The 25,481-nt window shown below is 40.2% G+C and overlaps 1 protein-coding gene across 1 annotated transcript in view; it reads right to left on the bottom strand.

Annotated features, from left to right (window-relative positions):
- The window catches only part of chm (CHM Rab escort protein), a 50,322-nt gene that overhangs the window by 12,914 nt on the left and 11,927 nt on the right, over nucleotides 1-25,481 (bottom strand). Inside the window, exons 2-9 of the mRNA XM_017705334.2 lie at nucleotides 23,579-23,645; nucleotides 20,737-20,809; nucleotides 20,464-20,594; nucleotides 16,239-16,578; nucleotides 15,433-15,549; nucleotides 12,505-12,625; nucleotides 11,811-12,033; nucleotides 3,731-3,808 (exon numbers count right to left, since the gene is read on the bottom strand). Coding sequence (XP_017560823.1) covers nucleotides 3,731-3,808; nucleotides 11,811-12,033; nucleotides 12,505-12,625; nucleotides 15,433-15,549; nucleotides 16,239-16,578; nucleotides 20,464-20,594; nucleotides 20,737-20,809; nucleotides 23,579-23,645 — 1,150 coding nt within the window. The remainder of the gene's footprint in view (nucleotides 1-3,730; nucleotides 3,809-11,810; nucleotides 12,034-12,504; nucleotides 12,626-15,432; nucleotides 15,550-16,238; nucleotides 16,579-20,463; nucleotides 20,595-20,736; nucleotides 20,810-23,578; nucleotides 23,646-25,481) is intronic.

Raw genomic sequence — 25,481 nt, 5'->3', positions numbered from 1 at the left:
TGTCCAAATCACAAGGGATAAGAAATTTTGGCATAATTTACAGAGATGGGAGTGGTTACTTCATTTATGCAGTGCCATCAAAAAAAAAAAACAAAAAGCTCTATATGCAAAACGTTGGGCTGCTCATAACAGAACATTTAATTTAATAGTAATTTACTTTAACAATCTACCTAGTGGTCTTAAGTGAATGCAATGTCATTAGCATTGCCAGTGACATGAGAATTTACAGCCCATACCAACATTGCTGCATTATTGTTTTATTTTTTTGTTCATTTTATGCAAAGTCTTACAATACGACTAGATTTTGGCTACAAGATAAAATACAAGTAAATGCCTCCACACTTCAGCAAAAAACAGAAAACCTCTTTTTCCACAATATATGATAGAACAGGACACGAAAACATTTATGGAAATAATATAACTTGAAATTATTTATATGTTTCATTTATTTACAAACATTAAAAATTGTCTAAATCTTTGCTGACTTGAGAGCGTACAGTTCATATAAACAAATCACATGGTGGATTTGGACAGGACTAAAATAACAGAAAAATAGTGATTACCTTATGCCATCATTTGCTTATGGAAAACTAAATCTTCTTGACTGGCATTTAATCCTGGACAATGACTGAATTTCTAAGCATTCCATTTCAAGAGTGAGAGAAAAGACACTATGCAAAAGGGGTGAAAGTGAAAATCCGTGTTGGTCTAAAGTTCTGCTAAAAAGTGTGTTAACACAGATCAAAGGGCAAGTGTATGACCTTCCCACTCTTCTGACAGGGAGAAAGAGAGGTGAAGAAAAAGAGAGAGTGAGAGGAAAGAAGAAGTAGGGGGAACGAAGGGGAATCTGTCGGCTTGTTATGTCAAGAGTTATAAATGTGCTTTATAGGGCTCATTATCCAAACTAATGGGCTAGGGGTGACATCCTTGAAATGGACTTTCACAACACAATAAAGGGGCAGGCGAGCGACTCGCTCCTCAGACAAAAAATGCGGCCTTCAGAACAATCCTCCCTGCGCTCACAGGATTGACTGCTGGACATATCTGTTTATGTAAATGAAGATTTATTTACAGAGAGGAGCTGGTGGAAGAATCGGAGGGCTTTCAATCAATTGCCAGCCAGTAGGATGAGAGCAGGTGATATGGGGCATACTCCAAAACCCCGACGCACCTGAGGGGGAGTCTCAGCAAGACACCCAACACCATAACACACTCACCTTTGGGACTCAATCCTGTATCTTCAAAAAAACCTAATAACTACTGTTGTAATTGACTCTCATTAAAGCCACTTAATGCCTGCCACAGAGAGCTTTTAATCAATGATTAGGTAAGTATAATAGTAGCAGTAAAGACTCTAAATTATGTGCTATCACCTGGTTCTTCATTCAGAGACTGTGCAAGTTCACTTTCAAGCAATCACAGTTCTGCCTCTTTCCCCATTACTGCATGATGTACAAAGATCTCCAACACAGGAGGAACCTTATTTATAAGTGCAGAGGTTTCTTCTGTCAGCGTTCATAGTTGATATAGAGCTAATGACTGGGTTTCATGTGGACCCAAGGCCAAGTCCTGCTTTCTAGATCATCATAACTGTTTATAGATAGCCCTCATAAAGCACTAGTGGCCTCTAAACCAATCAGAACGTTAACCTTGCTCCCAACGACATGCGCTTCCAAACTCATTTGACTTTTATACACTTCCTCACAAATGCAGTTTAGTTTAGGCTAAGTAGATGATGGGTAATATGCCAAATGATGTCATGACAGATGGTACAACTTTCACTGTGTCTTCTGTATATTTACTAGTAGTTGAGAAACTATTGTAAATACAACTGAGTGAAATGTCAGTGCTGCAAATTATAATACTTAAAAATCTTTATTTTTAAACAGTTTAAGGCACAAATAAGAAACAAAGAACAAGGCAATGGAATTTCTCCAAAAGCCAACTGGACACAGACAGCTGTTTTGATTAGACTGCCATGGTAAGGCAGAGTGACAAGGCCAATCAGCATGGCCAAGCGGAGCGATTGAGGCATGCTGACGAGGGGGGAGATAAGAACGGAGGGACAAATGGGTTCGGACGCATGATTGAGGCGACTGTCGCCCACACTAACAAGTTGGGCTGCTGTCGGACCCACCTCCGTGCCGAGTGGCAGGTGGGCTCCGAGGCCCCATAATCCTCTGCTGCATTATTAATCTAACTCTACCCTTTTCAGCTTTATGTCTGTAATAAGAGAAGACATAGGGTGGTAATTTATGATGCTGGGGAAATTAAAATCATTGTTCAGCCTGCCAGACACCTTGCCAACTTCTTTTTTTCCCCCTTCTACCTCTTCACCTTCATGGAACTTTTTTCTTGTCGATGATGTATGGCGTGAACAGGGTTGAGTCGACACCCGGGCGCCTCTGGCGGAGTGCAGCGATTCTCCACGCTGCGCCCTGCGCGGTAGCTTTGTGGACTGGATTCCAGGGTCTGACTGACACCCCTATTTGGAGCTTGTCCAGTACTTGCCCCAGATCCTCACAGCACATATGGACAGCTCCAAACAGTGGAGCTTAGTCCTCATCCTGAAGTTTGGACTTTTGAGTTCGCCTTGAAAACTTGAGAGGCCCTGAGTTATAGTGTGCATTTTTCTGGCATTGATGGGGAGAGGTGGAGGAGTTGAGGAACTCCACCTATTCATCATGGCCATCTTGCTTGGTTTTTGTATGCTGCGTTAAGTTCAGAAGACCACTTAACTGCAACACTGCTCAAGTATAACTGGCAGTAGAGGCACAGAGGGCGACCAAACTGCCTCGTCCAGGGTCAGATCATATATATCAAGAAGGATCTGTGTCAAATGAAACTAGGGAAGTGGACAGTCACCTATGAGCTTGAGGGCTCTTTATGCTCTTTATGACAATAATTCAAAGTCCTCAAATAATAATTCAACTTCAAAGCTACCTCACAGACCACCAGTTCCAGCTGTTCTCATGTTTGAGTTGTCTTGCTCTTTTTACCCTAGCTAAGTATAGCAAGTACTTGCACTCATCTCTCTCTGCAATCCACATCCTCAGGAATCCAATCCCCCAGGGTCACCCACCACAAAGATGAAAGAAACTCAATATATCGCCAAAAACATGGCCAGGGAACAAGCGGGAACGAAAAAGAGAGCAAAGGGGGAGAAAAAAAATCCAGATCTAACCTAGTTTATGACAACAATCCACCTTTGAAACTCATTAAAGGCCTTTCTGGTGAGGCCTGACGCACATTATCAGCACAGATTAATCAAAGGAGACTGGAGATGAACTCTCATTTTTTAAGAGGCAGCAACAGAGGGCTTTTTTGTCTTCAGATGAAAATCAATTAGTGGAGGTAAGGCCACAAGGAAAAAGCGGCATCACTCATCGCCGGCCCAAGTGGCAGGGCCTGTGATTTGTCTTCCGAGCTCGGCTGCTTCAGGGGGACTGCGCTCTGCTGTCTCCCAGAAAATTAATTCCATATCTATAATTCCGATCCCCTCCCCCACCGACTCACACTTGTTCTCTTTGCTTTGTTTCTGAGGGATCTGTTTACTAAAGTGCTCTACTCGAAGTCGAACACCAATCTAGACTGGACACGGCAGGATAAAGCCTGAATCTGCAGTCTCCATGCTTTTTTATCTTTTTGGTGCATGTTTTCTTGTTCTTTTGTTTTAGTATTTGTGTCAGAGCAGTCTGTGTAGGTGGTGGATCGATAGTGAACTACTTACTTTCCCGACTCCTTGTCCACAACTAGGCACTGCACAGAATGTCGCAGGCAATAAATCCCCCCAAAGACAGCACACATTCTGGAAAAGACACACACACACACACACACACTTATTTAGATACAGGCGCATTACATTCGATGTGAATAGATCCAGCAAACACCCATAATTACAACTGATAGCATGACATTAAAGGCAACAAAGGATCTGATCACACCTTGTCTACACTAGAATACCAAATTCCAATTCATTTGACAGGGCAAAAATGTCACCAAGAACACCATGTTATTTCACAAGTAAAACTTTTTATCACAGCCCTCTTATTTTATAGAAAAAGAGCCATTATGTCAGTATAAATTGCAGTCATTCTCATCAAAGAGTAACGGTCTCAGCCCCATCATACCACTGTGCCAGGCTCAGTGAGTAAAACTGCACAAGTAGCTTGAAACATGGCCCTGGTATAAGAGGACAGTCATGCATGTAAAACAAAGGAGTGTCAGAGCCCCATGAAAACCAGATGTAAAGTGAGAAATTAAGTGATAGAAAAGGTAAATGCATTCAGTTATTTACCCCATATAGCCTATACTTTCAGAAGAAAAAAAAAGTGGGTGAAAAAACCCTACTAAATGCCCCTGTCCCCACAAATTAATCTAGAGACATGGCATCTTAATAAAGCACTAGACAAGGGGGGTGGGGCACGGTAAACCTGCCAGCAATCATCTGGGCCCATCTAATGTCCCACACAGAAGCCCATAGAAGCAGTTGGTTGGTTGAAGGGGGGGGGGGTCCTTTGATGTCATTAACCCTAACTGACAGACGTTTAAGCTGATATTACTCTAATTAACTGCCCGCTGTCGGCTGTGATGATGCTACTGGAGCAGACCGCATGGGAGCAGCCATCTTTTTCCTCTCTGCGCCCCGGCACTCGGCCCTGCGACATCACTCGCTGTCGCGGGACTAAATTAACAGTTGTGAAAATCCGGTACCCCCATACAAGCCCCCAGTCTTTATAGCCTCTAAATGGCATTTCAGTTCCTATCAAGGCAGGAATCAGGGGACGTGATTTTTTAATACGCTAGCAAAACAATGGGGGCCATTAATAGCTAGACGCGGTGACAGCGTGCTCGCCGATGATTTATGAGTTTGTGTATAATTTGATTATGCTATTAATTCCACTGATTACAGCTGCAGCGAGTGTAGAGAAGGTCACATCCAAAATAAATCTTTGACAACTCCCCCCTTCTCATCACCTAAACCCCCACCACCCAAACCCCACAAAATAACTGCCTCCAACTAGTTATTTCTGTAATTAAAAGGTAATGTAACAAGAAGCACAAATAAGCTGCAGGCTCCTCCAGCAACATTACACTCAAGCCCAAAATAAATTGAACAGAGACTTAACATTGGAGGCTGCCTTGTTTTAATCCGTAGAAATATGATGGGAAGGTGATGATAAAATATCTTAAAAAGATAACGACTAGCTATGTCCATAGGCTGTATTTCAGTACAATATTAGGTCATCAGGAACAGTGATCAATGAGAGCAAGGGGACAAACAAGTAAACATGGGCATGAATGTTAAACTAAGATACTTGACAAACATTTTTGGGTTCTAGAGATTAGCTCAAAAAACCTGCTACTTGTCGCTGAGCTCCAGAGAAGATGTGGTTGGAAAAGACCGTCTTGCTTATTCATTTTAGTTCATTTTTCCAAGCTACCGCCAATCTGACCTCACCAGGTACTTAATCAGCAAACCTTTATTTAAACTCAGAAGTACATTGAGGGTGACCTTTATTTACAAATGTTGCTGAGCCAGTTAAACAGGAATTGAAAGTTAAACTTAAAGAATAAATAAAAGTGAAATGAATAGAGAAAAACAAATACCTAGAAGCACAAATAAGAAATGGAGTTAAAATAGCAATAAAATATGAAATAAAAACAAAAATTAAATAAAAGAGACAACTAAAATCATAGACAATGAGATAAAGTAAAAATCTTAAGACGACATTTTAAAAAAATCCAAAAAAAACCCTTGTACACTGGGTCAAAGTTTAAAATAGTCAAGTGACACCAGCAAGCAGAACTTTTTTCCTGTGTTTTCGGTGAACTTCATTTGCTGGTTGCCCTGTAACTAAAATGCAGAATTTCAGCATTCCAGCTCAGAAAAAGTTCTAGGAACCGGACATGTGATCCCGTCCATAAAGAGAGTCTGATGAATACCATTATTTACAGATAGCATAGACGTGATATAAGATAGAATGTGACCAGAGAGTGCCTTATAAATAAAAAGAAACCAGTGAGTGTCCTGCTGCACTAGATGCAGTGGTAGGACCAACCAACTTTTTAATGTAGACTACAAGTACTAAGTATTGTAACATTGCATTCACACCGGCAGCAATGCAATGTAACGGCACAAAGAGGCCGGAGGTCATTCAGATTATTTTCAGAATAAAACTAATTCCCTCTCCCTGCTCCCCCCCCACCCCCAACTGCCCACATGTCCAGCCAGACACTGAAGGACGACTGACTGTCGAGCCCTCGTGCTACCCACTTCAGACCAGCTGCCCACGCTCCAGCTACCACCACCTGCCGTAGACTAGCTGCCCACCCTACACTGATGTTCTCATAGACTCCTAGCTATTCCTAATACCAATACTACTGCTATTAATATTAGTAATATAATCTATATATCTATGTGATTAGGATGGGTCCCCTCTTGTGAGCCTGGTTCCTCCCAAGGTTTCTTCCTCAGTTCTGAGGGAGTTTTTCCTTGCCACTGTTGCCCCTGGCTTGCCCGCCAGGGTTTTTTTTTTTACATTTTTTACTTGTTAAAACTTTGTCTTTTCTGGAATTCTGTGAAGCTGCTTTGTGACAACATCCGTTGTAAAAAGCACTATAAAAATAAATTTGATTTGATTTTTCACTGGGATTTTAGTCTTTAGCAGGAATGCATCTGATTTGTGCCTGGCAAACAATGCCTGTTTGAGTTCAGAAACGGCCACAGGTGATGAGCAATCAGTGGTTTGGGGCGACAAGAGGCGGAAAAGCTGCTGCCAGTGTTAATGCGGGGTAAGGGTCTCTAGTAATGAATCTCATAGCAGAGTTATAAATTTAATCTAATGGTTTGATTCTTCTAGCAGAGACATGTCTATAGATCATTGAAGTCTAGGATCAATAATAAGGTTGTCTCCACATTCCTTTTCCTAGTATGCATTGGGAAACACGTCTTATGTGTTACAAGTACTGAATGAATGTACTTGGAGTGAATGGAATGTGTTTAGAGGAGAAAATGTGCTTGGGGATGAAAAGCAAGAGCCAAGTAAGTTTTGTTTTTAATGCAACCTATAGATCAGTGTGGTTTAGTTAGTCTAAACAGGAAGAGAAGAACTAAGCCACCCCTTTCTACCCGATGACAACATGACTAATTTTCCACCCATGAAATGAGACGTGGCTTAGGCCTTGAAGCTACCTGAGCCATTTGGGTGCTTGTACGCACTGTATTCTAAAATTACTAGCCTGCAGAGGCTGATTCACCTGTACTAAGCACACTACTAAACTGGATGCTGTTTCAAGATGGACCACCAGTGGAATAGCCCATGTATTTTTCTTTACTACTAGACCTCCAAAGGAGAAGGAAGACTTTTACTTAGTATTATACTGTTGTGGAAACTAGACACACCTAATGTGCTAGTCATCTAATTCACTTTTCATTACATTGTTTAACAAAAATGACTAGTGATGCCCGATTTCAGAACCACATCAATATGGGCAGACACTGGCTGAAAAAGTAAATACAATGTATATCGCGCTGCTGTTGGAACAAAACCTCGTATCTCCAAAATGGCAATTTCACAAGAGAAGCAAAAAAACATGCTTTGCTTTTAATGCAACTCAGAGGAACCAGAATCTTCTCCAAGTCATTTTGGGCTGTTTCTTTTGGCTTATTCATCATGAAATTTACAAACAATGTAAAGGCCAACAGGCATCTTCAGACTATGTCAAAAGCTGAAAAACGATGGGATAGATGTTAATATTGGACCTATATTTCAAACCAAAATTAATTTTACTGCATTTTAACCTCTCCAAATAAGCACGTGCCAGCATCAGTAGATTTTTCATAAAATAGCAGATATTGGCATCAGCCCACAATTCCCATATCGGTGCATAGCTAAAGATGATTTTATTTGCCCATATACTTTTGAAATAATAGAACACAAACATTTGTTTCAAATTGCTCTAGCAAGACAATAAGGGTATAAATTCCAAGCTAGTATTGTTGAAGATCTTGACTGCAACATCATGCATATTTAGTAAAGGCATGAAAGGGTGCATTATTAAGTCTTCACTGTTAAAAGAAAGCAGTGGCACACTTGGACATGTCATGGTAAACGACTAAGAGAATTTTTAAATTTATTTATGTTTTTAACAAGCATTTGTTTTATTTTTATTTATTTGTACCTGCATGCATTAACAATAGATCCTCTCTCCATCCACTAGATGCTAAACAAACAGAATTAGCACACTAGGCAAAGAGCGCTCACCTGTCAGGTTCGCCTTTCGTGAAAATGTGCTTGTGATCTGGGGTGCGCCAGAGTGGGGGGCTAATGGCTGGCTAGTAATTAAAAGAAAACAAAGCGGCATGTTGCTTGGCGAGCGACTCTCACTGAAAATTAAATCCCTGCACCGATTGGAATAAATTAGATGTTGATTGCGCGCTGAGAAGACGAGGTACAGGGAAAGGGGGGGGGGGACTAATAACAGAGCGGAAATATGATCTGTGCGCAAATGTTGGAAAAGACAATTATTGATTCTAATTAATGCATTTTCCCGTCCTTTCAATCTGTTTCTGCTTGACCGTTGTCTGATTGGACTATGGTGCTGTAGTGGACGCAAATCAAAAGCTGTCATGGCCAAATGTGTTTACAAGGCTAAATGAATAGTAATGCCTCAAACTGTCCAGGTCTCACACAGAATTGCTAGAGATGACTTGAGTCCATGAACATAGCAGCAAAGACGAAAGGTGGTAGTAGGAGCGCCAAAGGTTATTTAGAAATTAAAAAGAGTCTCTGCTGTCAAAACTTGAGGGATAATGCGGGCAAGGACAGCAAAGCATTTCATCACTTTATTAGCGGCGCTGCTCGCTGATCTGTGAATAACCCGAGAGAGCGAGCATTATTGAGTTTGCGCCGCCGTCCATCCATCCATCACCTGCAAGCAGGTATCAGCGTGATGGATGACCCCGCCTTCTCGCCACCTCTCATGCCGACTTTTGTCTCTCAATCCCTTGCTTGGGTCCCTTCTTGAGGTCCCTGGGTTTCCATTTTCCAGCCCTTCTTCATCATCTTCTCCATCTCCTCACCAATTTTCTTTTGTCTCACTTTTTGTCTTACAACTTAGAACTCTTATTTCTCTGTTAGGCTCCTTCGCCTATCCTGTAGCACACTGACTAGAGGTCAGACAGAAGCAACGTCAGAGAACCAAGTTATTTTTTTTTCCTGCTCATCTGTTTTTCGTATTCTAAATCTGGTGCAAATGCAGTAAGCCAACACATGTGAGTTAAGACTGACTGACACTGAAATCACGCACGCTGGCATGAACAAACTGACATTTTTGCCCACACTGTTGTTAGACCGTACAATATGACTACGTTGGAGTAGGAACACAGCTGCTTGAAGCACAGCTTGCAGGTGGGATTGCAGCTCAGCACTTATTTGAACGTCACCAAGGGTGATTAGTGGAAAAGGATGGAAATCAAAAATGCTAATTAACCTGCTGCACAGTGAAGGGGACACATTAAAATTCAAAATCCCAGAGGGTGGATACATCAGGTCTTTATCCTGCACTAGAAGGGTAAGGTGTGTATACATTGCAGAAAGACACTATTATTTGAGTGTTACCAGAAATCACGCAACACGTATGTAGGCCGGTCACAATCATGAAATTTTAGTTAATGATTAATTGCCATTTAACCATATTAACAATTTTAACTTAGTCTTTTTTGTTCATCGTACGCAACTATTTAAGTACAAGCAAAAGTCACCAAATTGGCTGATCAGCTATGTTTTAGTTGTCGATAGTGTTACACCAACAAATCAAATGCTAGAACTTCTAAAAGTAAAAATAAGTAAAAATATTGTCCTCAGCTACACCGGTTGGTTAGGCTGCTGTAGATGAATTTTTTTGAATGACAACCTGATGGACTTGTTTTTTTTTTTTCTCTCTTCTTTTTCCAAAGATTTCAGATGCGTTTCAAACCAATATTTCAAACAATGACAAACAGCCACATGAAACAATGCCACTCAGTTGATCAGATTTAACAAAGTGACTCAGTCAGTCAGTCATTGAGTGAGCAAAAATACTACGCTGTCTGGCAAAAATATTGTCTTGTTTTGCAAAAAGAGAAACCGTTATTTACATTTTTGCCTTATTTCTGTCATTTCTTGTTCTCCAAGCAACCAAACGTGCAGACTCCATCCTCTCAATGCAATTTTTTTTTCATTGCATAACAAATGAAGTGCCGTATGCTTAACGTTGTCTATATCTACTAGACAAACTACCTTGCCTTCCCCAGCTATGTTTCTCATGTGTTGCAAATAAAGGAATTTAAGGTCAAGTCAGCATCATGAACTGTAAGCTATACAGAGCAGAAATCTGTCTGCGTTTGGGGAAATATTTTCTCTTTGCTGGCCTTAAGCCAGTGTCCTTCTTGTCATCAGGAATGCATCCTCTCTATGGCTGTGTCCTGAAGCTCCCTTGCCTTTAAGTGCCACAGTTTCACAGCACTGCTCCCCATAGAACGAGTGCTAAAAGCAGCCTCTCACTGTACTGCAAAGGCCTGGCCTTTCTTTCCTCTTTACTGCTCTGTAAAGAGCTGATGTATTTTCTAAAGACAAGACAAATGCTTAAAAGCTGAGTATCTCTGAATGTCTGACCCAAGAATGCTTAAAGTGAAACTTTAATAATTCCATTGCAGCTACATAGCAAATGCCAAAGGCAGATGATTTTATATATTTTTTATATATATATATATATATATATATATATATATATATATATACACATACTCTGCAAAATAATTGCCAATTTATTAATTGTTTAATTTATAAAATTGTTTTTTGTTACTTTTTTTTTTAAATATTAATTTCCAGTCAGAACAGCCACTAATCACTAATGCATACCACAAAAAAGCAGGAAATGTTTAAGACAATTACACAAAAGCCCCCAACAAAAAGTAAGATATCAAGTTAATCAGTATTTAATTCATTCACTCATTACTTCTGTGCATCTTATTGCCACTTTAAGTTTCATCATTCCATTCTTAAATCCACTGAGTTAATTTTTCATCTACAGATTTAGTACAATGATCTTGTGATCCAAATTCAGCTACAAAGTAGCTAATGAGACTTTTGTTCAGTTCCTCTGAACAAAATCGTGTCTGTAGCGGAGAGTAGATCTCACGTACGATGTCAATTCACTACACTAGATTCTTTTCAAGCATTTAAATTATGTCTATGTGTAGTTGGTGATTGTGTAGTTCTGATCTGATTGCCTATAATCAAGTGAAATCTTTACTACTGTAGACAATTGTGAACTAATCATGGATTAGAACAACTTAGGGAATGGCTAAATAAATATGCAATAATATTTGGTATATGGAAGAAAATGAAAGACTATTTTGACTATTGAAAATGAAAGACTATCATTAAATTATCATGACATTTCATAATTTCAATTAGCAGCCAAAGGCTACTTCCAAACATCCTGTAGTATCTACCTCCTTACAGAGTTTAGTCCTGACCTGCATCCAACACTAATGAAGAAGAATTTCAGGGGCATGTGAGTATCCCTGTGTTAAATTTGTATAATACCTTATTATACATACATGAACTGTATAATATACTTTATATATAAGTATATAAAGCTACAAAAATACACATTCATTTAAGCTTAGATAAAATTTACAGGGCCAGAGCACTAAAACCCTACAAACACCTGAAAGTCCTAATGTTAGAAGTAGTTTTATAATGTTTAGAAAAAAAAAAAGGTACAGGTACAGTACACCAATAGCAACGAAGTTCGCTCACCTACAAAAGCATTGCGGAATTTCACCCAGGCCATACAGTGGGAACAGGAAGGGCGTGTTGCCGTAGCGACCCAGGCATTGCAAGAAGTGCTGTGTGGCCTTCAGGCCCTCCTCTGTCAGGGTCTCTTGGTTCACCATGGCAATGGAGTGGAACACAAAATGCTGCAGGTTCTCGGTTAGATTCTTACTCCTCAGGTACTCCCAAAATGACTTCTCTGAGAACTCTATACCAGGGTGTGTGGAAATGGATCAGAAGCAGTTATAAGTAGTCCTCTTGACAGCAACTGCCATTTCAGACTTACATGTAAGCATCATTTGTAAAAATGTAAACAAAACAAGATTCTATCTAAATCTCCATCAATTTGCCAAATCCACTTATTTCATATCTTCATGACTAATTTTGAATGCTGAAACCCCATGAGAATGCTATACAGCAATGTGTGTGTGTGTATATGTGTGTGTATAATATAGATATATATATATATATATATATATATATATATATATATATATATATATATATATATATATATATATATATATACATACACACACACACACACACACACACACACACACACACACACACACACACACACACACACACACATCATATTAAGAGGAAGGATTATATATATTTTCAGAGAAGAGGGCAAAGAGATAGAGAAAGAGAGAGACAGCGAGGGGAGTCATACCCTGGAATTCCTCTGGGTGCTGCTCAAAGTCCAGACAGAATGTGAGGAACTTCATCAGCATGCGTTTCTCCACCATGGTCAGCTGCTTACTGCCAAACACATCGGCCCGAGAACATGGGACCTTTGGGGGAAAATGAGGGACACAGAGATAAAGGAATCAGAGAGAGTAATGAACATGAAAGACAAGAAGGAGAATAGTAAAAATGAACAACACACCAGATGTGATGGAACTGGGGGGGAAAAAAAGGGAAAGAAAATAAGAACAGGATAAAAAGAAATGTCCGTCAGCAGAAAGAAAGACAGACAGCCAGCCAGCCAGCCAGCCAGACAGAGAGAAGCAAAGATAGAAAAACAGACAGACAGACACATAAATGCATATACAGAGCATGAGAGGCTCTCACTAAACCCCAAGAAATTCCAAAAGATGGATTTGTTGTATTAAAATATAGTTTTTAAAATCCTGAGCAAACTGAGAAACACTTTCTAGATCGCAAACTTTCTCGGTTACATTTGTAAGAGAAAACGTTGAATCAGAATTTAAATTGCTTTACTGCTGCTGAGTGGCTCCAGCAACTTAGTCACAATTCATTACAATTTGCTAAAACTATGAATTATGAAAACTATGAACCCTGTGGCTACTAGTACCAATGCAGGATATAAATTAAAGCATGACTGTATTTCACTAGTTAAACTAAAATACATTCATCAGCATTCTGACCAAGTAATGTACATATCATGAAATGTGCTTGAAAGTATATCACCTGTTTGCATCTATACTTCAACTATAATATCATCATCTATTCCAAATACACTGCTCAAAACAATAAAGGGAACACTTAAACAACACAATATAACTCCAAGTAAATCAAACTTCTGTGAAATAAAACTGTCCACTTAGGAAGCAACACTGATTGACAATCAGTTTCACTGCTGTTGTGCAAATGGAACAGACAACAGGTAGAAATTATTGGCGATTAGCAAGACACACTCAATAAAGGAGTGGTTCTGCAGGTGGGGACCACAGACCACTTCTATGCTTTCTGGCTGATGTTTTGGTCACTTTTGAATGTTGGTGGTGGTTTTACACTCGTGGTAGTATGAGACGGACTCTACAACCCACACAAGTGGCTCAGGTAGTGCAGCTCATCCAGGATGGCACATCAATGCGAGCTGTGGCAAGAAGGTTTGCTGTGTCTGTCAGCGTAATGTCCAGAGGCGGGAAGCGCTACCAGGAGACAGGCCAGTACACCAGGAGACATGGAGGAGGCCGTAGGAGGGCAACAACCCAGCAGCAGGACCGCTACCTCCGCCTTTGTGCAAGGAGGAACAGGAGGAGCACTGCCAGAGCCCTGCAAAATGACCTCCAGCAGGCCACAAATGTGCATGTGTCTGCACAAACGGTTAGAAACTGACTCCATGAGGATGGTATGAGGGCCCGACGTCCACAGATGGGGGTTCTGCTCATAGCCCAAGACCTTGGCATTTGCCAGAGAACACCAGGATTGGCAAATTCGCCACTGGCACCCTGTGCTCTTCACAGATGAAAGCAGGTTCACACTGAGCACATGTGACAGACGTGCCAGAGTCTGGAGATGCCATGGAGAGCGATCTGCTGCCTGCAACATCCTTCAGCATGACCGGTTTGGCAGTGGGTCAGTAATGGTGTGGGGTGGCATTTCTTTGGAGGGCCACACATATGCTCACCAGAGGTAGCCTGACTGCCATTATGTACCGAGATGAGATCCTCAGACCCCTTGCGAGACCATATGCTGGTGCGGTTGGCCCTGGGTTCCTCCTAATGCAGGACAATGCTAGACCTCATGTGGATGGAGTGTGTCAGCAGTTCCTACAAGATGAAGGCATTGAAGCTATGGACTGGCCCGCCCATTTCCCAGACCTGAATCTGATTGAGCACATCTGGGACATCATGTCTCGCTCCATCCACCAACACCACGTTGCACCACAGACTGTCCAGGAGTTGTCGGATGCTTTAGTCCAGGTCTGGGAGGAGATCCCTCAGGAGACCATCCGCCACCTCATCAGGAGCATGCCCAGGCGTTGTAGGGAGGTCATACAGGCACGTGGAGGCCACACACAATACTGAGCCTCATTTTGACTTGTTTTAAGGACATTACATCAAAGTTGGATCAGCCTGTAGTGTGTTTCCATTTTAATTTTGTGTGACTCCAAATCCAGGCCTCCATTGGTTAAAAAATTTGATTTCCATTGATGATTTTTATGTGATTTTGTTGTCAGCACATTCAACTTTGTACAGAACAAAGTATTCAATGAGAATATTTCATTCATTCAGATCTAGGATGTGTTATTTGAGTGTTCCCTTTATTTTTTTGAGCAGTGTAGTTAACCTTATCCTTTGTCTATATGGAAGAAAGGAAAACATATAAAACAGTTCACACTTGAAAGTAAAGCCACGATAAGCTCCAAATCCGATCATATATACACATTGTTGATTTTAATGTATTCAGGAAAAAAAAAATAAAATGGGGTTTGTGCAAAAAGAATGAAAGGAAACATTTAATATGTTGTGTTTTAATTTTTTCCAACATATTAAGTTCAGCAAATAAATATACATTTTTGCAATTTGCAGGGAAAATGCCATATTTAAGCCTGCTCCCTGTAGAGGATGTATTAACTTTTTTACCTTGAAAATCAACAAAACATTTAATTTGACTGGGAGTATTCAAACTTTGTTTCAAACAATTTATTTGCAACATAATTCTGCCTCTAGATCTAGTAGTGTTCTTTCTATTAACCTACGTGGTAGCAATGGACAACAGTACCAGACCAAGATTTGGCTGAGTTCTTCTGCCTTTTACCTTCATGTGTATTACAGCTGCAGGAAAAAAAAGAACAACAGAATATCTGTTTGTGCACAAACAAATAGCTTGCTTTAGCTTGTTAGCATACCTGTTCCACCTTGCTGGTCCGACAAGTGACGATGCGACTAACATTCTTGAACTCGGCATAGCGGCTGACATTGGACTTGATAAGCAGGTCTACCAATAATCCACGAGAATACAGCAGCTGTGAGGTAAGAATAGAGAAGTGACACCAAATATAAATTTATATATTTACGCATTTTAGTTCTCTAGTTAGGGAGCTGGATGCCATTCAATCTGATATGGAACAGATTTTTGAATAGCAAAATTTTACATTAAGGTGAACAATTTCAGCCTTTTTATAGCATCAGAAGCACAACACAATGTAAAGAATAACCAACAAAACAGACCCCAAAAGGAAGACACAACAGCCTTAATAAGCTCTTTTACTAAGGCAGTTTAGCTAAGACACATAGCTACCAAAAGAAAACATGCATATCATATGGGAAAGAACAATTCCCTTAATGCTTGACTGATTTTAATTCCCTTCTTTATTATGCAAAAATGTAAAAAAAAGGTTACTAATGGTGACGGTAGATACTAAGGGTCAGGCTGACAGCAAGGCCTTAGAATGTCAGGGAAATAGATCTGTGCAAATTTGGTATTACTCTGTAATCATGTACAGTGAAATATTACACATGTATAAACAGCTGAAACAAGGTTGCCAATATATATTTTAGATTTTACATTTCTTATTTAAATATCAAAATCAACCGCTGTTAAAATGAACAACAAGGAGCATTATGCTAAGCACCAAATACATAAGACTGCTAGACATTTGAAGTGAATTAAACTGAAGAAAATTTCCAAATGTTTCATTGGTTGATAACTCACCTTCGACACAAGATCAATGTTAAACCTGCGTCCTTCCTTCACCAGCTTAGCATAAGTTATCTTCCTTTTCATTTCTATAGGTGACTCGACTTGGTTGCTGATTGGCTCCTGTTCCTTTTCGTATTCCTCTGATTGGTGAGGCTCTTGGGTGTCAGACGTTAGCTTGTATTCTGGCTCTTGATGCTGTGGCTCATCATCACCTGGTGTGCTGTCATCACGACAAACTGTGTCTTGGTCTTCTGTAGTGCTGCCTCTGGGCTCTTTAGCTTGAGCATCAGAGTCCTTGGGTAAACTGTTCACAGCAGCAACCTTCACCACCTCTTCTTCCTCAGGCTCCTCACTATGGGGGAGAACAACAAGTGTCTAGGTCACTAGTGATGTCCCAGTCTGAGCCAACCCAGGGATATTTTATTTGACTGGGTATCAGCTACACAAAACCTGTTCCACCATGTGATCCTTTCTTTCTCTTTCTGCTCTATTTTCACAGCCATAAACAAATATGGACAACCTGTGGCAGTGAGGTGCATTTTTAGAAGAATTAAAATCGGCAAAATATCTGAAACTATTTTAAAGTTGAAATCTACAGTGTATTCTGTGTAAACATGGGCATGTAAAATAATCTTCTACAGCCTCATGTCTACTGTCTGCTGCTTATCCTAAGTGACATGTTAGCATAATCATGCAGAAAACTCAAACTCAGGAGATATATTTATTTCTCATAAGCAGTCAGAAAGTACATCAGTTCTGACTGCATATATCAAAAACTGGCTGCCAGACCATCAGAAGTTAAATTAAACTGGACACACTTAACACTAATAAATGGTCATTTAAAAAATTAGGCCAAAAATGAAACATCAGAGCAGAATATCACATTACTTTCATACTAAAATTGAACTAATTTTGCTGTAGTACTAATTAAGATACTAGCATATCTAACATAAATTGTGTGGGTGTATTACACATGAAAACACAAAGACGGGATCGTTATCAGTTGATATCTGATATTGATACAATCCATTTGTAAGGGCACTGTTTTATAGGGAACTGTTTGCCTCTGATTTACTCTTGCAGCGCTTGCAGCAACTTTGTCTTTTCTTTTACAACTCTTGCTTCTTTTCACTTTGAGAGCTGTTTGTCTCTTTAACAGCTCATCTCTTTTCTCACTTTGTTTCGAAGCTATTTGTCTCTGTTCTTTTCTTCTGCGCTCTGATAACCATACTGGCTGCCCCTTTATAAGGGTGTGATACCGGATTGCAGTTTGTTATGGGCTTAAAAGTGACATCACACAGGTGTGCCTGGTTGGCGCTAATCAGCCTGCGGACTTCTGGGAACTGAAGTTCCCCCTGGCCGATGGCACCTCACCACCATCACCCTCTGTTGGCAGTCTGTATATAGAGCAGGAGGTTCTTGGCAGAGAGCCAGACCTGCTGGACACCTTTTGCAGTCCACCACCCGCTTCCAGGTCTGTCGTGGTCAGGAGGGCCATGCAAGCCCTCCACCTTGCCTGTTGGCACCACTGCACAAACTGCTCAGCAGCTGGAACCTTAACTTTGCGCTCCTTTCGGAGAACCCAAATTGCAATTTGACCCAGTGGAAATGCTATGTGCAAGACAAGGGATTGGCAGGTCAAGTACTGCAGAGTCCAGCTAAGGTCCTGACTTAACCTCTTAAACCTTCCAAAAGCAGCAAGTAATGGGGTCCTTGGTCGGACAACACATCACTAGGCATACCACGCACTTTGACCATATTACACAATAGACATGGTTGTCTCTTTGGCGATAGGAAGTTTGAGGAAAGCCATGAAGTCTGAGAATAACTTGCATGACTTGGAGAAGCAGTCTACAAGGACCAGGATGACTGTGTTGCCCTAGGAAAGGGGCAGACCGATAACGAACTCCAGGTAGACATGGAACCATGTATGGATGGCAGGGATGGGTAGGTGATGGAGGATGCCATGGTCTTAGTACTGGATGCTTTGTTACACGCATACATCTCACAGAACATGCTGACCGCACAAAGGCCTCTATCCATATTAGACCAGTAGAATCTGTGTTGAGAAATTACAGGGTCCTAAGGCCATGAAAACGGGAGGAATGTCCCCACAATAAGACTCTCTGCCACACAGCTGTGGATATGGGCGTCCTCCCAGGAGTGGACTCTGGGAGGTGGTCCCACTGGGAGCTGGAGACAGGTCAGGTTGAGAACAAAAACAACTGTCCAAGAGCAAGCAGGTTGATCATTCAGTTGTATGCCTTGTGGGATGGCAGGGCCTGGGCCTTTTGCTAAAGACTTCCTGGAGGTCTCAATACTGTTTGGGAACCATTGAGAGGTCCAGTGCATCTGGCTCCTCAGTGGAAAGTGCACTCCATGTAGGCCTAGAGTCACCTAGGCAACAACCCTTACATTAGACCACCATGCAAACACAGACTGAGTGGACCAATCTGTGTGTGAGTTGTGCTGTGCCAATCTAGGGAACCCCAACACCTGCTGTAAGTGGGGGGGTGGGAATGTTGAGGTGTAGAGATTGCAGGACTGCACTAGTTTACATGTAGCATAATGGTGTAGAGACTGGGTTCCCCTCTGAAAGATCAGGCTGGGCTGCAAAGTTTGGGTTGCACATGTGTGATTTTTTTTATTTGCACATAAAAACACACAAAAGTGAAAGAAAATACAGAAAACCATAAAATAAATGGGTTACCGTGCAACTAAATGACTAGGACTAATTGGATTACTTCCAGGCATCTACGCAGTCCCCTGTGGATGTGTCAGAGGCCGTAAGGCCACATAGACACATCCTCCATTCTCCCCTTCTAAATTAATCCCAACCCCTTTTAACAGTAGCTCTGCCCCATCTGGTTAACCCAAACCATTCCCCAGGGCTAGTGAGGGGTTACACAAAACAAACAATAACAAAACAACTTCAGGACAACTAACACACTACATTTTTATACCCCAGTGTCCTTTCATAGTCTTGGTGATGGGACAGATTTACTGACCCCAGCACAGGGGGGCTTGGGTAAGGTACAGTGCACTATGAGAGCCTAGCCTCAGAGTGATCAGTCTGGTGAAGTGAGTAATGGGCCCAGATCCTATGGATAGATCATCAATGGCCATCGCCAGTATGGGGCATTCCAAGGGCTCAATGGGCAGGCCCAGTTTGAAAGCCAACAAAGCATCAAGGAAACTACTTGCCACCCCTGAATCGATGAAGGCTCACAGGATGGTGTGGAAGGCAGCCCCTGAGTTGCTAGATCATTCTTGAGCTTCTCGTTGAGCCCCTGCTGGAAGATGGCCACAAGTGCTGTCTCAATCCAGCCGCTCTGAATGTCTAAGGTGCGAAAATTGATGATGTAATCTGACACCAAGAGGGTTGGGGCGCAGCTTCCCTACCCCTCATGGGGTTATAGAAGGTCTGGTGCATTGCCTTGACAAAAGCCTTATTGGTAGTGCAAGTTTTGTTCCCACAGAGAAGTGGCCAAAGCCAGAGCGAGAGAGGGAGTTTGAGCAGCGATGGCTGACTAAGAACCCTCAAGTCTGTGCATCATTTCCTGCAGCACCTTGATTTCACAGGACAGTCCTGATGCACCCTTCTGCTATGAAATGGTAAGGGAGTGGACCCGAATGCAAAGAGGAAAACTTTCAGTATCAGGTTTTAATTGAATCAAGCAGATGTGCTGAATGATTGGTAAACAAACTGGAACGTAATGATTATAACTTCACTCCATGCTAGCACTTGGTATATTAGCACTCCACCTCAAGCCAGAATTAAACCAGCAATCTACTGCTTGGTAGTCTGAGGCATTAAAACTTCACCACAGGGAACTACAGGTAGAGGATGGAATTAGCTCTTGCAACTCTTGCAGCTCCTGTTCCTTTTTTTCTTGTTTTTACAGCTCTTGCTTCTTTTTTTTCTTTGAGAGCCGTTTGCATTATCTTTTATAGCTCTTGATTCCATCTCTCTTTGTTTTGAAACTTCTTTTGCCTTCACCCTTACACCTACACACTACTCACTAGTTAAAATGTGTAAAACGTTGAATGTAGATTAATTTAAAATTTGAAACAGAGAATAAAAAAATCTGCCCTCACAATTTAAGATTGTAGACACTTGATTAAAACAGCTGCATGAATGTTACAATAGATGCATTGCACTGTCTCATCCTTGCTTCCTGATCCTGAAGAAAAATCTGGTAGCAGGTTAACATGAAAAAAAGTGAAAAAACTATACCTGGCGTAAGAGAATACTTCCAGGTTAGAGATAGAGGACTCTACAGAGCTGAGACACAGCACATCCTCTCCTTCCTCGATCTTATCTCGCCATCCCTGCTCCAATTCAGGGTTTAATACCTCCTGCTGTGTCTGGAAATGCACAACCAAAACATCATTAACAATTTGCTTGAATTTCCACATGACATCAGATATAATATTATGTAAGCATTACACGAACTGTGAGAACATTCTGTGAGCCATGTGAACAATATATCTGTACAGAAGTAAAAACCTTGTACTCATCAATCCATGACAGCAGGCCATTGAAAGTAAAGCTGGCCCAGTTTCCAGCATAGTAATTTCTCCTATAACAGAAAAAGATGGTCTTCCTCAAATTAACAGGAAAAGTGTGCATTAGTTCACTGATCATCAGCAAAGCTCAATACTGAGTCACTTCACTGATGTTAAACTGAAAGATGCATAAAAGGCATTTGCTATTTAAATATCTGCAATTATCAGAGAAAATATATAGTTATATATTTTTATATATAGTTATATAATATATAGTTATGGACAGTTAAAAAACAAAACCATAGGAGGTTTAATTTTTGTTTCTTATGTTGTAATCTGATCCTATTCATTTGGTTGTTTTATATTATTATATTTACATTTATATTTTTATATTATATAATTATATTTACATTTTAAGTGTATGTGAACACCTTACTATTCACACACAACTTACTGTAAAAGGACATCACCTTCTTTTGCTTGAAACATACTGCTTTCCAAATACAGCTCCTTCTAAATGTGATCATTTTGCTTAACCTGAGATACAATATCAGCTGTTCATGTCCCAACATTCTTTGTGGTTCTATGCTACATACTCAAGAAATTAAAATGTGTATATATACACACACACACACACACACACATTAAAGCAAAGAAGCGTAATGGTGAAATTAAAATAAACAGATATATGTATATGTAAAAATATAGTCATAAAATTACACTTGACAACTACAGAACTTCGAGAAGAAAATATTTCTCAGAGCACTGCAGACTTTTTTCCCTTTTGTATAGAGCTGATGGAAAATACAACCCCAATTCCGATGAAGTTGGGACGTTGTGTAAAACAAATAAAAACAGAATACGATGATTTGCAAATCCTTTTCAACCGATATTCAATTGAATCCACTACAAAGACAAGATATTTAATGTTCAAATGGATAAACTTTATTGTTTTTTGCAAATTTTCACACATTTTGAATTTGATGCCTGTAACACGTTGGGACAGGGACAACAAAAGACTGGGAAAGTTGAGGAATGCTCAAAAAACACCTGTTTGGAACATTCCACAGGTGAACAGGTTAATTGGAAACAGGCGAGTGTCATAATTGGGTATAAAGGGAGCGTCCCTGAAAGGCTCAGTCGTTCACAAGCAAGGATGTGAACAACTGTGTGAGCAAATAGTCCAACAGTTTTAGAACGTTTCTCAACATGCAATTGCAAGGAATTTAGGGATTTCATCATCTACAGTCCATAATATCATCAAAAGATTCAGAGAATCTGGAGAAATCTCTGCAAGTAAGCGGCAAGGCAGAAAACCAACACTGAATGCCCGTGACCTTCGATCCCACAGGCGTCACTGCATTAAAAACCGACATCATTCTGTAAAGGATATTACCACATGGGCTCAGGAACACTTCAGAAAACCACTGTCAGTGAACACAGTTCGTCGCTCCATCTACAAGTGCAAGTTAAAACTCTGCCATGCAAAGCGAAAGCCATATATCAACACCCAGAAACACTGCCAGCTTCTCTGAGATGGACTGACGCAAAGTGGAAAAGTGTCCTGCGGTCTGACGAGTCCACATTTCAAATTGTTTTTGGAAATCATGGACGTCGTGTCCTCCGGGCCAAAGAGGAAAAGGACTGTCTGGATTGTTATCAGCGTAAAGTTCAAAAGCCAGCATCTCTGATGGTGTGGGGGTGTGTTAGAGCCCATGGCATGGGTAACTTGCACATCTGTGAAGACGCCATTAATGCTGAAAGGTACATACAGGTTTTGGAGCAACATATGCTGCCATCCAAGCAACGTCTTTTTCAGGGACGTCCTGCTTATTTCAGCAAGACAATGCCAAGCCACATTCTGCACGTGTTACAACAGCGTGGCTTCGTAGTAAAAGAGTGTGGGTACTAGACTGGCCTGCCTGCAGTCCAGACCGGTCTCCCATTGAAAATGTGTGGCGCATTATGAAGCACAAAATACAACAATGGAAACCCCGGACTGTTCAGCAACTGAAGTTGTACATCAATCAAGAATGGGAAAGAATTCCTACAAAGCTTCAACAATTAGTGTCCTCAGTTCCCAAATGCTTATTGAGTGTTGTTAAAAGGAAAGGTGATGTAACACAGTGGTAAACATGCCCCTGTCCCAACTTCTTTGGAACGTGTTGTAGGCAACAAAATCAAAATGAGTGAATATTTGCAAAAAATAATAAAGTTTATCCATCTCAGCATCTCGTCTTTGTAGTGTATTCAATTGAATATAGGTTGAAAAGGATTTGCAAATCATCGTATTCTGCTTTTATTTATGTTTTACATAACGTCCCAACTTCATTGGAATTGGGGTTGTTGTTTCCATCATGTGTTTGAATTAAATTCGACAGCTGGATGCAACGTGACTACTGAGTGTTGAGAGTGGTGTAACCAAAAGTTTGTTAATCATAAGTAGATGTTTGCCTGAAAAATGCATCCCTAAAGACAGGCATAAGTCCACCTGCTGTGACTTCAGTTCAAGCAAGGCTCATATTTTAGCATAACAGTATCACACACACATTAATCAAATTTAAAATTAGTAAATGAGAAAGCTACACAACATTTGACACATACAACATTATGGGCAAAATACTGTTCACTACATAAATCATAAAAATAGAATAATTAGAACAGACTAAGAACAAGCCTCTTAAGTGCAGGATGAATAAAAGATATAAACAGACAGCATGGTTGTATATCAATTTCTACACAAAAATATTATAGTAGAACCAGAATAGATTCTCTTATATACATAAGGTTGATTTGAACTAAACTGATATTGCCTCCAATTCCTGTGTGAAGTTCTGCCTTACCTGTCCAAATGCAGAACCCTCTGTCCCACTCGTGAACAGGCGGCAGCAATGACAGACTCTGTGAGGCCTGAGAATAAACAGAGACAGCAAGCATTGTCACAGACTGCCATTAAATCCTCCAGAGCACTCTCCTCCCTGACCTCTCTCTAAATGAAATGCTTCATTCAATTTGTGAATTGCTTCGTGTTTCAACATCAAGTCACCAGCACACTGAAGCAGGCCAATGCTCTGACAATTACACTTCCACAATCATAAAAAGTATTACTGGCCACTTGAGTTCCATTCAACACAACTGCGGTAGAAATAATCTGAGGATAACTGTAATACAACATATGGAAGCACAAGGTATTAAGGTTATAATAAAGTTAGCTACTTAATGGGGAATGGTCATACAGCCAATATGTAATTGCTATGGATTTATTATTATATTAAACTAGCCATTTCTATCCCAGTCTTACTAAACCCACAAACTGCTTCTACTACAGGGCTTGACTCATAAAAGGACCTAAATTGCAATGCTCAATAAAGTTAAAATTAACCATAGATTATCAGTTAAAGAATGACTCATCCTGATACTCAAAGACGCTACTGAAATAAAAAAATTGTAGACTAGGGTTGAATTGTTTAGAAAGAAGCCACTGGTTGGCAAGTGTGATGATTGATTAAGCTCATATTTGCGAGTAAGTGGGGCTAGGCAATTGATCGAAAATGAACAGAAAGCAACATTCAGAACCTCTATCTTGTCCATGTCGGTTATTTCAGAATGATTATTATTATTAATAATAATAATAATAATAATAATAATAGTTAATACTTTTTTGTCCCTTTCTGTTAAAGCTTTCCCCATGCATGCTCCCATTAAAACATTGTAAGAAACGCAAGCTATTTATTTCCTACGTTTTTAGGGAACTTGCTTTTTAAAAGAAACTAAAATTTGACCTTTTTCATAAGACTTTTCATTTCAAGCAACGTGAGCTTTGATTTTAATTGATGGAAATATTTAATAAATAACCATAAATACACTCTTTAGTAAAGAAAATGGTTCTATATAGAACATGCATGATTAAGAAGGTTCTTTGCATCATGAAAGGGTTCTTCAGATACATGGAGAATGTGCTGTAGATGGTTCTATATAGAACCGCTTTGAACATTCTTCTATTGTTACGGTGTCAAGCTTGTAGCAAGCTGAAGAACCCTTCTGTGTGATATATAGAACCCTTTTTACAAAAGGTCTATATACGACCAATCCACAGCACATTCATGCACATGCATTTTCCATCGATCTGAAGAAAACTTTCATCATGCAAAAAACCCTTTAAAAGGTTCGTTGAGTGTTCACTGTTTTATACTGAACCATTTTCTCTACTTAAACCCATAAAGCATCATCTTCAAGAGTGTAGCACATCTGTGTGTGTTTCCTTCAGTTATTTTAAAATAAAAGATAAAACACTCTTTCATTAGAAAAAAACATTCCAGCTTTAAACACTCTTACTGTTTACTTCTAGTAAAAATAGTTCAGTAATCGTAATTGAGCTAAAATATTCAAGTAATTTTCATATCGCCCAGCACTATGAGCAAGTATGTTATACTTTGCTACTCTAAAACAAAAGTGCCTGGGAATACATTTCTCTGACATGTTTTTGACCAACATCTCAGCACACTGTCCACCTTGTGTATGAATCCTCATCAGCATTCAAGATGACCCTAGTACGTCAGTTCATTAGCTTATCTAAAGAGGCAGCCTCCTTTATTTATCCAATATAGAAACATATCAATGTCCCTTGGCTCTTTTTGAAGAAATGTTCAAGTGTATTCTTCTGCATGCAGCTGCGGTGTTTGTGCAACACTACTGCTGTCACCTAAAAAGGTAAGGCTACAGCCCTATGTTATTGAAGGCTAAAGT

The sequence above is a fragment of the Pygocentrus nattereri genome, chromosome 16 (assembly GCF_015220715.1).
Source record: "Pygocentrus nattereri isolate fPygNat1 chromosome 16, fPygNat1.pri, whole genome shotgun sequence".
NCBI classification, from domain to species: Eukaryota; Metazoa; Chordata; class Actinopteri; order Characiformes; family Serrasalmidae; genus Pygocentrus; species Pygocentrus nattereri.
This window is presented reverse-complemented; position numbering and strand designations above follow the sequence as displayed.